Below are 14,570 nucleotides of genomic sequence, written 5' to 3' on the forward strand. Positions count from 1 at the left end.
TTTTCCCACTCAGATGCCCCGTTTTTTGCTTCAAATGCCCGACTATAAGGCCCCCCCCCTACCCCCGGCACAGACCTATGGTCTAGCAGCGCGTTTGTATCAACCTCGGACAACGGCGGGACGCAAGAGCTCTGACACGAACAGGACGTTCGTCCGTGCGTCGCTTGTTCGATTCTGAGAATGCCTCAAAGCAGAAATCTGCACGTGTGTTAAAGCGATGAGTATCGCGGAGTCGACAGGGACTCGAAACACGACGACGCTGCCGGCAGAGCTACGGGCCTTCGCCCAGAGAGAAGAAAACAGAGCATTGAGTGAGTTTGCCTCGTTGGAATGGAGAAAGCCGAGCAACCCTGACAGAAGGCACTTTCCAACGCGATGCAGCGGCGCCGCCGCGATACAAACACTTTCCAGTTTCTGACCAAGCCGCTCTCACAGGAGCTTTGTACCTCTCTCTGATCGCATGCACATGTCGGTCCACACGCTGTTTGCTCGTAACACGAAAAAGCTGCCAGGTGTAAAGAAAGGTCCATGCGCACAAATCATCGAAGCATGCCTTTCGAGAGACATGAACGCGCCACTGAATCCACGATTTGACCGACGAGTGGGAATGGCGACTCTTCTCTTGTCTTGTTTTTCTACAGCATCTGACTCTCTGGGGTTTTCGACGTCGAGTCGAAATCCACAGAACCCGCCCTGCCTCAGCTCCACCAGAAAACGCGATTTCTGGAACGCGGAACCCGCCGCTGGAGTTCACGCGCTCGGAAATCCACACGCCCAGACGCAAACGCGGAATTACAGAGGGAGAGAGATCTTGTCTACACACGAAAGAAACTACATCCATCAATGCAGATGCATCCGAGCCTCCAAAGGTGCCGTATACCGCCCCATGCAAGCGTGTGCACACAAGCGTAGATACGTAGACACACAAATGCATATACACAAATACATACATATGCACATGTGCAGGGTCTATATCGATGTATTTAGATATGTAGTTTTATGTGGATTTGTGGAGTTTAAAAGGGAGCAAAAGGTTGTCCGAGGTTTGCAGGAGGGGCGGAGCCCATCATTCCAGCCGAGGCACCCATGGGCGGAAACGCGTTTGCCTGCGGAGTGTACGAAGGAGGCATGAGGGCGAGGCCGCCCATCCCAGGCAGCATTGTCCCTGTGGGTGGCATGTTGTAGTCCGGGACATAGTCGTTCGGTGCACTTTTCTGCTTCTCTTCTTCCTTCTCGCGAGTTTCCTCCTTCTTGTCCAAAGCGTCGACGCGTGTCGTTACTTCACGTACCACCTGAGAAGAAACATTTCATGCAGACGGCTCGTTGACACTTGTGCACAAAAGCTGACAGCTGTACGGATGGTGACGAAGAGCAGAGAGAGAACAAAGAGAACAAGGGATTCAGACAGGCGGGCGCGCACCAAGCGTCGATAGCGCGAACGAAAATCAACGGACTCAAGGACACTTCGCTGAACCAAAACGTTCATATCAAAATATACATAAACCGCCAAAAGATATATGTCACGCGACATATATATATATATATATATATATATATATAAAGTGAGCGTAGCGCTCTCTATACCTTTCCCTCCATAGCTCTATATCTCTTATCACTATATATATATATATAGAGAGAGAGATGAAGAGAAGAGAAAATCCGACAAGGATTATTTTTCGCGCACCTGAATGAGGAAAGGCATACAGTAGTCCATGCACTTGTGTCGCCAGGCGAGCTCGAGAGCAACGTCGGGCTTCACCAGAGGATAGCAGGCGTATAGGCACGCTGCGAATCCCGCTGGGTCTTCCAGATCGGAAAGGAAGAATCTGCGAAAAAAACGTCACCAAGGCACATTTGTCAGTCCCGAATTTCCTAAAAAAGATTCACCCAACGCACCAAACGTAAACAGACCCACAGATATACCTACAAGTACCCAAAGAATTATATATGGATGTACATATAGGTATATGCTTACGTACATATAAATATGTATAGATACAAGTACGCATATACAGAATACACGTGGAATGGCGAACTCCCTCAGTTTCTGCAGCAAGTGCCTTTGAACAGAATGGTTTTCGTCTTCCTCTTGATCAGGAGACCGGAACGAGACCGGATTTTCCCTGAGAGGGATTACAAACCTCTAACGCGCAACTTTAAGGACCATGCGCCGCGAAAACGCATCGCGAAGAAAGGCAACAAAAACTTCCGCCGCGCTCTTTCCCGCGGGGGTTTGCGCACGCACTGGAGAAGGATTTCTTACCGCAAGAGGTCTCCGACGAGTTGCGAGTTGCCTGAATCCCGAGCTGCGTCGATGGCGTCTTGGTACTGGCGATCACGCTTCGAGAGTTCAATCGCCTGTTTGAATTTTCTGTTCTTCTTGAAGAGCAGAGCCGACAACCTGCAAACAGCGTTGGAAGAAAACGAAACCGACATCTGCGAAACGCCACCTCCATTCCCCGGCCGTCGAGAAAAAGTTCTTCCTCAACCCGCGCCCTCGCATGCATCTCCGTTTTCACAGTCCGTCTCGATTCGCACACATCGAACACCACACGCCGCCTCTCGACCTGCACAAGCTTTCCGGCTCTCCAGAGAGTGTCGAGCGCATCTGCGACCTGGCCTACCGTCTCATTTCGACGCGAGGGTGGTTCTCCAGGGTTTGCGCGAGAGCGAGTTGGTCAAAATTGTCGTATTCGAGGATGCTTTCTCGGAGACCGTCCACGTCTTCGCCCTCCACCAACAACTCGTTGACTGCTTCGTTCACGGCTGTGATGTTCAGGTGTTGAGTGTCGTGCAAGTATTTCTCCACAACGGCGAGGTGTCCGGCCTTCCTGACGTGCTGAACGACGCGCGAGTGATCCAGCTTCTTCTCCAAAGACTTGAGCAGCAAACAGAGTTGCAGCGGATGGTACTCCAAGTAAAAGCTGATCGCGCGGTAAAACAAGTCGCTGTTCGACACCTTTTGCAGAATCTGCAGAGAGACCAAAAGCGAACGCAGAACGCGTGGCGACACGCATGCAAACACATGCAAACGAGAGATACTCACAAACGCACCTCTCCACCGACATAGAGGCGGATAGATATACACATACGCATATATGCACCGGTGTCTGTGTATGGATTTGGGCGTTTATTGCAGATTCATCTACACAAACGGCGATTTTTGCATTGATTCGAACACCGTTTACACGACCAAAAACGATCTCACACTTGATGTACACGCAGCCTTTAGCTGCTCATATTTTTTTTTATATATATGCATACATGGAAAGCGACAACACGCCTTTGCACCCTTCATCTATACACACACATGTATAGGTGGGAGTTTGTGCTTATTTAGGTGCACGGGTTTTTGGTCTGGGGATTCGGAAAGGCGTCGCGGCGTGACGCGGAAAACTTTTCGATTTCGTTACCTGGACAAAGAGCTCGTGAGTCCACGCTGCAGGGTGCATGATGAGGCAGTTCGCCGCTTGTTCGTATTCATCGTAGTTCATGTGGAGATACACTGCCTCCTTCCACAGATTCTGCCGTTCACAGGCTCGGATCAAACGCGGAATGTTCATTCTGCCGCTGTGCTGGCGAATGTAGTCCATCAATTTGCTGCTGTCGTAGGTGGCGTAGAGGACCCCCAACTCCGTATATAAGCCGACGTGTGTGCGCTCGCCCTGCAGGCCTTGCTCCTGGCGTGTAAAGTCGAAGAGCCAAAGATAACCCATGCAAGACACGCAATCCAAAACCTCCCCAAGTCCTCAGGATCTCCACCCACATATGCACACATTCAAGTAGAGATACGTACCTATCTCCACACACATTCCACATGTATATATATATATATATATATATTTATACATATATAGGTGCATACGTATAGCTGAAGACAGCGGGATGCACAGAGATGGAGCTGGACACGCAGACGTCGAAAGGCACTCAGAGACGCACTCTGCAGAGATTTATGCGGGTGGAAGCAGACACATTTCTCTCTGTGTGGATTAGAAAACGGATGCATGCACAGACAGGACGGAGACGGTGGTTCCGGGGACTGCCACCCTGGTTTTTCACGCGGCGGGCTTCACTGGTGGAGTAGCCAATCTCTTTGCTTTTTACACAATCTTTTCGCTCTTTTCAGACGACCCTGCACTGAGAACAGGACGCACCAAGAGCTCGATGAGTTCCTTGAAGAGGCAGAGTTGTTCGTATCTTTCGATCAGGCTGTCCAGATGGTCTGGGTGCACAATGAGACTCAAGGCGGCGGTGTGCGCGAACTTGATCTCGCCCTTGCTCAGAGCCGCGAACGCTACTTCCTTCCACGTTTTCGGGTTCTTCGCCTTCCGCGCGGCGTCCACAGAGGCCGCAAAATCCTCCAAGCACACGAAGCAGCTTGCCAGCTTCGAGTAGTTCGGCAAAGACGCATACAGAAGCTTGGCTGCCTGGAAGGTCGAAAAACACATCCAATCCCAAAACCCGAGACGCAGATGCAACGCGCAAACCACGTTCACACGCACAGATACAAACTATCTATGTCTAGAGACACCCATATATATACATATATATATATATATATACTTGTGTGCGCTCAGGGGTAAGCCCTGTACAGAGGGCATATATATAAATATATATAAATCCTGCGAGCTCCAAAAGCAAGAGAAGAGCGATATACTTTCACCGTAGTACATTTTCCCCAAGCTCCCTTTCACTGTATCATCGCGAGAGACGCCGTCGCGCGCCGCTTTGAATCGTCCCCCCCCCCCCCCCCTGACGGAGTCCACCTTGTTTACCCAAAACTCTTTTGCAACAGCTGTCTACCTTGTAGTGTTTTTCCTCGAAGAGTCGGTCTCCAATGGCCTGGACGTTTGCGGTGTTTGTGCCGCTGAGGAAAGTGTCCATTTCTTCGAGTCGGTCGGTTTTCGCGTAGGCGTAGACGAGCTCGGAGTCGATCACTTGGTCCTTCACAGTGATTTTCTTGCGCGCCATGAGGAGGTAATCGACAAGGGCGTCGTAAGCGTCCGCCGCAGCGGCTGCGTCCACGACTTCCTTGTACATGTCACCGTTTCCGGCCTTCAAGAAGCTTTCAATGGCGTCTCGGACTCTCTGGTTCTTCAGCTGAGCTCGGCCCAGCTTATTCCAAACTTCCACTTCGTTGCAACGCTGCGCAAACTCGACCGCGCGCTCCAGATCCGCCTCGCCGCCCTCCTCGGCAGACTTCAACAATGTATCAGCAGCCTCTCCAAACAACCCAAACTTCTTGTAAATCGTGAACGCCTCCTCTCGCAAACCGTAGTCCATCGCCACCTACACACCCAGAGAAAAGACGCGCCACATGGAGTTCCACACACGGGATAGGAAAGAAAAAACTCACGCTTCTACATGTTATTTACACACACGCAGAGAGAGACAGAGACGAAAACGGAAAGAGAGACATAAAGATCCGCAGGTAGAAATGGTTATGTAGCGGCAGCCTCTTTCGTGAAAGACCAATGCATCGGCAACAAAACCTTCCACCGATTTACACAGCATATATATACACGTATGTGCATAGAGACCTATATTCATATATATATATATATAAGCGTTTGGTGATCTGCGGCATGTCTGTTTCGGGTACCTGCGCGACAGCGGCGCCGTCGTAGTTTTGGAGTCGGTTCACGTAGTCGATGATGCGGCTGCTGTCCGCTTTCATTGCAGTCAGGATGAGCAAGTTTTGGAGGTTTTTGTTGTTGCTGAAGTCGCTGTTGTGGAGCACGATCTTCTCGAGGAGTTCAATCAACTCGTGCGGCAGCTGTGCGTTGATGAAGGCATTCACCGCCGCCGAGACTTCGTCAGCAGAAGACGACTCTGGAAGCGCGGACGACACCACCTGATCGATCGCTTGGCGCCGGTGAGGATTTTCTTCGCGCAGCACGTAGGCCCAGAGCTCCGGCGCTTGACGCTCCACAAGGTATCTGGAAAACGTGAGGAAGAAAAGAGACAAGAAACCACACGCGAGATCTAGAAAAGAAACAGAGCCACCATCTCTCGATGCAATGCACACCCCAAATCCATTCCTCAGCAGCGTCCTACCGTCCTTCCTCAAATGCGCACGCTTCTCACTTCGATTTTGTCTCTTCGTACTCTCCTTTCTCTCTCCCTTCTTCACCTCTCTTCTGTCTCTCCCTTCTTCACCTCCCTTCTCTCTCTTCTCCTTTCTTCTCTCTCTTTTCTTCTCCTTTCTTCTCTCTCCTCTCTGCTTTGTCTCTTCTTCTCTCTCCCTTCTCTTTTCCCTCTTCTCCTCTCCTTTCTTCTCTGCTTTACCTGGCCTGAAGTCTGAAGAGTCCGTTCTTGTTGGTGAGATCGACGAGTTGCTCATCGCATGCGCCCCACGCCCGTTTGTAGGCGGTGAACGCCAAGTGAGGGTCCCTTTCTTCGCAGTACTTCCCGACCACCAGAGAGTCATAATACGCGTTCGTCTTCAAGAAGTTCTCTGCATCTCTAAAACGCGAAAACACGCGCACATCCCGCCTACCTCCTTGGTGTCAAGGAAATTACGCATTCAGTCAGATCCGTCCACACATATAGACACATATATATACATGAAAATATATCCCCTCCACACCAGCATATCTCCTAATTCATACATACACGAAACGCTTGCACATCTACAGGCTTTATCTACACACACGTAACCACACATACACGCACACACAGACATATCTGTATACTTAAAAAAATACATCGTGTGTTTGGCGCACGTGTACCTGTTTGTGTCAATGTAGATCTTTGCGAGAGCGTTGTGGACCGCGGGTTCTTGGTTGCCTTCCGCGACGCGCGCTTCGAGCCATTGAAGCAGGAGACGCAGGCGATTTCTCTTCTCGAATTCGTCGACTAGCTGCTGCGCCGAGCAGCCGCCGCGAACGCTCTGGAGAAGATTCTTGATGAAGTCCTCAGCTGCGTCTTGGTCAATCAGAGTCCCGATGACCAGAGGCGCGTTCGCGGAGTTGACGCGAGACACGTACACCTCGATGTACTTGAGCAGAGAGTTCTTGAACAGATACTCCGCCAACTCCGTCACGTACCCGTGCAAATCGCACACGTATATCAGCGGTCGAGGGTCCGGAAGCTTCGCTTGCTGGAAAGGCGACAAGAAGGAAAAGGAGCACAGCATCAAGCGAAAAGGAGAAGAGCAAACCGAAAACACATGGAAAGCGCCGGAAGAAAACTAGTGTCTCACGGGGAGAGTAGCTGCCAGTAAAGTGTTCGGTGTTCATACAGGCTGTTCCACAACCGCCCATCTTCAGAGAAAATCTCCAACCTACCATACGCGCATTCAATCCATGTCCATGCATACTCACATGCAAATACGCGTACGTCCACGTACCTCCACATGTGCATTTATATATATATATATATATGTATATATATGTATATATATGTATATGTATCTGTTTATCCACACCCTCGCCTGTGTGTGTGTATTTAAACCTCTCCTCATATATATATATATATATATGAATTGCTGAGTGCGTGTATTTTAGTTGTCGCGGTTGGTTAAACAGTCTGCTTTACCTTGAGGAATTCTTTGACTCTCTGTGGTTCGTAGCATTTGCTTTCTCTGCAGACGCGTTCGACTTCTTGAGTGTGGTTCAGTTTGGCTGCCGCTTCGATGTACTTGAAGTGGACTTCGGGGTCGGTGGAGAACGCGAGGATGGAGCCGAGGAAGTAGAAGATTCCCTCGAAGCTGCTGAATTTTTCAAACATTTCGACGAGTTTCGTCGTGCCGATTTGGCCGTGGAACTTGATGGCGACGGCGACAACCGCCTGGAGGTTCTGCGACGAGCTCCGGAGCATGTCTGTGAGGATTTCGAGGCTCGCCTCCGGCGGCAAGTTCCCAAAGAACTGCTGCGTGAATTCCTGACTGATCTTCCCGCCCGACTGCAGCATGACGCGCTTGATGTCCGCGATGTCCGTGTAGAATTCGAGCGCGCGTTGCGAGAGACCTGCCTTCTCGCAGAGCGCCGCGACTTTCGCGCGGTCAAAGTGCGTGAGCATGTCCATCTGGAAGATCGTTTCCGCGACCTGCGGCGAATGGAGCAGATTCACTTCCAGAAGGCGCGTCTGAAGAGGGCCCTGCTCCGGTTTATTGCTCTTCAGATAGTCCAGAAGCAGCGAGGTGAACTCCTGGAACTTGCGCTGCTGCAGCAACACATCGATCACTTGGTTCACGTCGGCGAGCGGCGGCTCGGCGGACAGAAGCTGCTGCGCAAACTTGACGGCGTTCTCAGGATGGACGTTCACCAGGTTCCGCAGGAGCACAGAGTAGTCTGCCTCGAACTTGGTCTCCTTCGCGAACGCAATGATCTCGTCGAACTTCCCCAACTCTGTCAGCGCCTGCAGCACCTTCGCGCCCGCCTTCGCCTCCCGATACACCCGCACCGCCAGCTGTACGTCCAGCGTGCGCACCACGTCCCCGAGCTCTTCGGTGCACTCCAGCTTCCCCTCGTTCAGCCACTTCTCTACAAAGTCCTTGCGACCTTGCACGGCGACCGGGCGCACGAGCTCCAGGCTCTCCACTGCGTTCAGAGTCCCGTAGTCCAACAGCGTCGAGAAATAGACCAAAATCGCGGAAGTCTGCCCCGGCTGCGTCGGCACAGACTTGAACTGCTGAATCACCTGCGCCGTGCGAAGCATCCCGCTCTTGAGCGTCGCCGCTATCCGCGCCGCCGCCTTGTAGTTCCCCGACGCAAAGTGCTGATTAAACTCCTGGACGACACAGGGAAAAGAACCACGGCGTGGAGCCGAAGAAAAAAAGCAAAGCGTGAGAGAGGACCGCGCGAGAAAAACATAGTAAGAGCCGTGAAAAAGCGCGAAACGGCCGAGAAAAAACGGGGAAACGAGCGGAACGCTCCACAGCAAAAGCGATGGCAAAAAGGTGCGCACCCGTCCAAAGAGATACAGTTCAAGAACAAGAATGCAACTCGAATCTGCCGCTCGCCGTCAATCGAAACAAGGACACACGAAAACAGCGAGGCACACACACACATACTTATATATATACATACACAATACATATATATATATATATATATACGCACATGCATATGTATGTATGTATGTATGTATGTATGTATGTATGTATGTATGTTTGTATGTATGTATGGACGTTTGTGTTTTGCCTTACCTGCATCAGTGTTTCTTCAGCTCCAGGGAGACCGTATCTTTTTGCGAGGCTGGTTGCCACTTGTTGTCGGTTCGGGACGTACACGAGGGCTTGTGTGATGTACGGGATGAGCGTTTGGAGGTTGATGTTGCAGAGACAGACGAGTCCGCGCTTGTTCACTGTCAGAATGCCGCCGGTTTGCGGGGAGTCTGTGGCGAGGAAGACGGCGTCCTGCAGAATGCGGTGGCTGCGAAAAGGAAAGCAGAGCTCGAAACGCGCGAGAATGGGGAAAACTCCGGTCTCCTCCGCGACTCGCGTCGGGCTTTTAGACCCGGAAGAGCGGAATCACCCGAAAGACGACAGCGCAGAGCCGCGCTTTCCTCAGGCCGAGTGACACGGCCTCTCCGGGGAGAGCGGCGTTGCCTGGGGTCGGTGAAAGACTAGACGCGTCGCAAACTCCCAGAAAAGAAAACGCACCGGAAGAGCTCCGTTCCAGTCAGGGCGTCGAGGAGCATCAAGTAACCGCCCTTTGTGACGATGTAAACGACGCCGAATTTCTGGCTGATGTGGATCGACAGCGGGAAGTCCGTCGGAGCGTCTGCCGGCATCTGCAGGTCGACCGCAACTGCGCACGAAGAAGGAAAAGGAAAAAGAAGTCCAAAGCGGCAATGCGTCTGCGGGGAAAAGACCTGAGAAAACGGCCACGCGAGAGTGCGCATGCACTTCCAAACAGACCATCGAAACGTGGGTCTCCACTCCTTTGCCAACTGCCTCGTTTCCCACGTCTCTTCCCCAGTTCGTAGTCCCGAGAAACAGCATTGGCAACCATACCCGATTCCCCCTAGGTCCTCTTCTCTCCACAAACCGAAGCGTCTGTCTCCTCCCTTTTGTCTGTCTTCTCGACCCGTCGGCCCTTTCCTCGTCCTCTCTGTGCGTGGTTCGCCTACGTCTCAGCGGGGTCTGTCCGCCCTCCCTAGAGGAGTAGATGTCGCGGATGTGCAGTTTGAATTCGGGCGATCCGCGCTTCTTCTCAGTGAAGCAAATGACCGGCTGCGGTCCGACAGCCTCGTCCATGACGATGTTGTTGAAGCACGCGGCGTGGCCCTCGAGCTGTTGTTGTTTCTTCAACTCCATCGAGTACAACTGCATGCTGCCGTCGATCGTCTTGCCCCCGTCCTGAACGCCAAAGAGACCAGCTGCGATGGAGATGGGCCAGGGCGAAAGACAATCCGCGGAGACTCGCACCGTTCCCCGTTCGAAACCTCCCAAACTCCAAAGGATCCAGGTGACCGTCCTGTACCGCACCTCTTTTCTCTCCCCTCCCGCCCCCGCAAAAGACGGTCTCTGTGTCTCTGGACAGCTGCTTCTCAACGCCTGCCTTCGCCTTGCCTTCCCCGTGTGCGCCCCTCCTCTCTCTTCGTCCCTCCCCTGGCCTTCCTTCGAGTTTCTTTCCCTCCAAAAGAAGCATGCTGAGTCCACACAAGAGTTCCGGCCTCTTCCTGCAACCCTGCCCTCCTTTCCACAAACATACTTCTACGAGATTCCCTTTCTCCAACTCGCTGGGGCGTCTGTCTGTTCCGCCCGATCTATCTGTACTTGTTTTTTTTCCTCGTTCTCTGTCTCTCCCTCCGTCGCATGATCTCTCCCCCTGTATCCTTCTCCCCCTCTCTTCCTTTTTCCCTCCGGTTCTCTTTCTTTCTCCCCCACTCTCTTCTCTCTCTCTTTGCGTTGTTTCTGTGCGCACTTGAGTGGAGATGCCGGTGAGGATGCACCACTTGAGGTCTTTGTCGACCGCGTAGGAGATGATCTGGACGGCGTCGGCGAGTCTGCCTTCGCGGCTGCAGATTTTCACGGGCTCGGCACTGGTCTCCGTGTTGTTCTCGCCGACAGTCCAGTGGAAAACTGTGCGGTCAGTAATGAGGGCGAGGAGGTTCGGTCCGACCCACCGCCAGTACACCACGGGTTCGCTCATCTGCGCGGTGCCCAGACGCGCCTTCGTCTCGAGGTTCAAAACCTGAATCATGTGCCCAGCCGAACCTTCCGTCTTGGCGCGTAGGGCGACGATCTTCTCGCTGGGGTGCATCAGCGCCGCCTCGGCCTGCGTTGGCTTCTTCGTGAAGGAAAAGGCCGGCAAGGAGGGCGAGACACGACCCTCCTGGACCTCGCGCACGGCCAGCGAGAAAATGTACAGCTCATTCGACTCGGTGTCCTTCACCACCAAGTTCTTGTCGCCGTGCATCGCCACATTCCCGAAGCGAAAGGAACTCGCGCTCACACCCTGGTCGGCCAGCTGAAACGAGGCATAGAGCGAAAAAGCGAGGGAAATGAGACGACAGGGAGAGGAGCAGAGAGGCGAAAGGAGAGAGGAGAGACGAGAACGGTCCAGGAAGAACAAAGGTCGCAGGAAGAAGGGAGAGTGGAGAGATCGACGGTGAAAGGAGAAGGAAACGCGGAGGAACAACCGGCGAAGGAAGCCGAGGAGAGAGCAGTCGAGACGCGAAGAGAGTGAAGACACTGACAGGGGAGCCCTCCTTTAGTGAAGCGGAAGCAAAAAAACAGCGGAAGACATTTGGAAACATTGAAACAAAAAGCCGAGCACAAAGCGCCGGGAAACAGCCTGAGACAGCGAGACGAGAGGAGGACGAGGTGACACCGCGACTGAGAGCTTCTAAAAAGAGCAGAGACGGAAGGGAGAATCACGGAGAGAAACAATGGAGCGAAAGCACGCGAGAGGAGAAAACACCATCCAGCTTGTCCATGGTGGTCCGCGGCGGAGCCCCAAGACACCGTACACATAGTGACGAGGAGAGTCAGAAGCCGAGAAGGGGAGAAGGGAAGAAAGTGGAGAGATGAAGGTTAGCAGGCGGATATAGAAATGCACACAAATGCGGCAGCCTCGTCAATGATCGTGCGTATACGCGACCCACTAAAGAAACGCTGCGGTCAGCAATAATATCCGTTTGTGGATTCATTACGAACAAGAACCCAGACGCCTGTGCCGAACGGAAGCGAACGAATGCATGCGTATGCACTTATCCATGCGGAAACGCGAACCTTGCATAGGAACAGAGAAAGTGAGCGCAGGGGAACGAGAGAAAGACACAGATGAATCGTTGGGTGAGGTCGACCTAAAAGCTGTCTCAGGACCTGTGTGGCGATTGGCTAGCAAACTTACGTTGACCACGGAGTGGAGCTGGATGGGGAACTGCTGCGCCATCGTTCTGAAGATTTTAGGGAGATTTGTCCGAAGACTGAGGAAAATTTCTGAGTACGTCGAAGGTGTGTTAGCTTGAGATAGGCCGTGGGACGAACAAAAGCCTGACCAAGTGGAGACCGACGCGTTCCTTGCTGTTTGCGTCCTGTCTCACTACAGGAAAAAGCCAGGAAAGGCTTCGCAGAGACTCCTCTCTCCCTCTGAATGGAAGGAAAGGAAACTGAGGTGTCTAGCCGGTGAGCTGTGAGCAGAAGAGCCGCGGAGGCAGATCTCCCTGTAGCGGGGGTAGGAGAGACAGAAGGCAGGACACCTTATTTCTCGGGAGATCTCGAAAGAACACGATAGAATCCTCTCCTCCGGGATGAAACCTTAAGAAACAGAAACAAATGAGAGATGGGAGGGTGTGCGGCGCGTGAGAAGAACCGGACCGACGTTATTTCTTTGCAAGTCTAACGCCGCGGAAACGCGACGGGAGAACGGTCGCGCACGCAAGAAAGGGTTCCAAGAGAAAGAAGCACCCTTTTTCGGGTTCAATGGAAGGGAGGACAGCTTTCAGAAAAAAGTGAAATTTCGATGGGCAGCTCCGTTCCTGAGGGTTATCATTCTCTTTTTGTCACACGGTGACACCCGGGAGACAGACAGCAACAAGACAGCGAAGTTGAGACGCAGTTTTTATAGAGAAATGGGCGAAACGGGAAGGGAAAAGTATTACGAGAACCGGGGATTCAGAAAAAAATGAAGCAGAGGCAGGAAACCTGAGAGACAGCAAAGTTTGGGTGCACGTACACCGGGGAAACGGAACGAGTTCCTGGATAACAGGAAGCGAGGGAGAGGTACAGACAAGACGATCGCCGGACTTCTTGGTTGAAAAGGAAACAGGGATTTCCCGAGAGAGCATGACAAAGAGGAAGAAAAGAGTCTGCGGGACTTCTGATTTCCGGCAAAGCCGGCGAAAAAAACCGAGAAACGAAGTATCTCGTTTTTCTCGGAGCCGGTTTGCATATCTGTGCAAGTGAACGTACAGATGTGTTTTGTGTATGCAGGGGGGGTGGCAGGAAACCGCGACCGGAATATAGGCAGCCAGCAGGACGGAACGAAGGATGTGGAAGACGGGGAGGCGGAAAAAGCGAGAACTCCAACGAACATCGAAGACAAAGTAGACCTATCCGAAAAACGAAACAAAACGCTTACCGCGCAAGGGCACGGGCCTGCCTCATGTCAACCTGTTTCAGCGTTCCTCGTCACAAGACGACCTACGTACGACACGTATGCGTGGAGCGAAGGCCTGCACAGGAAGAGTGTACGCCCTTTCCTCGCCTACACACGTGTGCGTGCGCGAGTGTCACCGTGTATTAACTTTCTGCGGCTGCATCTGTGTCTGCTACTGCATGTTTCCGCGGAAAGCACGCGGTCTCCGTCTCGTCAAAAATCGCGCTCAAAACAAACAGAGGAAGAGTTCGTGTTACCGCTGTGATGCTGTGTCTCTCTCTTGCTTGACAGGGCATGGAAAAGTTGGCATCCCGTGCAGTGTGGACGCAGCTCGCAGTGCGATGACGCGTAAAGAATACCGATCTCCGTAAGAGGGCGTTTTATACCTTCGTGCGTATTTTCCGAGGATGAAAAGAAAATGCACCGGAGGTACTCTCATTAACACTCTTCGTGGTGTGAAGAGGCGGTTGATGGCGCACCAAAAGGCAAGAGGGACGAAAAAACCCTCCTATGCGCTCTTAAATAAAGAAGGGACCGTACGTCCTTCACTAACCTTAAAGCACCCGAAAATGAGAATCAGAGTTTCATTATAGGGAAGGGGTCTTGCTTCGGAAATTCGCGGGGCATTTGTGGTTCCTTTACAAACGACGACCGCATTTCTTCTGGCGTGTCCCAGGTAGGGGATCTTCAAAGATTTGAAGGCCGCATTAGATCTTACTACCGTACAAGCAGTTAGATGTATATAAAGCCGCAACTTTTCCAGAACAACAAAGAAAACGAGAGGGTGACACCACTGGGAAAAACGCCGTATGCGAACTACAAAAAGCTCGGGACATTTTCGTGCGCCAGAGCTCGCAGGAGCGTAAGTCTGTTTTCTTTTAGGGTGAAACCGGGCAAACGCGGCATTTGTCAGCCGACGGCGTAACTCGTGCCAAATCGACTGGAGAAGTGAAGGTGGGAAAGTCTGTTGCTGGTTCCTTACTCTCTACGCAATCTAGCCCCCCAAACAGTCTAGGA

At 52.3% G+C, this 14,570-nt stretch overlaps 1 protein-coding gene across 1 annotated transcript; it reads right to left on the reverse strand.

The window, feature by feature from the left end:
• Positions 1-1,016: 1,016 nt before the first annotated feature.
• Positions 1,017-12,347, reverse strand: NCLIV_042820 (the record flags this gene model as incomplete). Its single annotated transcript, XM_003881199.1, has 16 exons — positions 1,017-1,292; positions 1,685-1,826; positions 2,264-2,401; positions 2,625-2,971; positions 3,414-3,680; positions 4,155-4,427; positions 4,804-5,289; positions 5,603-5,939; positions 6,289-6,465; positions 6,732-7,102; positions 7,540-8,733; positions 9,152-9,377; positions 9,608-9,755; positions 10,078-10,306; positions 10,875-11,420; positions 12,306-12,347. The coding sequence occupies 16 exons, from the start codon at positions 12,345-12,347 to the stop codon at positions 1,017-1,019; spliced, it is 5,199 nt and encodes a 1,732-aa protein (XP_003881248.1).
• Between the last annotated feature and the right edge of the window lie 2,223 nt (positions 12,348-14,570).

This window comes from Neospora caninum, chromosome IX (assembly GCF_000208865.1).
Source record: "Neospora caninum Liverpool complete genome, chromosome IX".
In the NCBI taxonomy this organism is placed as follows: Eukaryota; Apicomplexa; class Conoidasida; order Eucoccidiorida; family Sarcocystidae; genus Neospora; species Neospora caninum.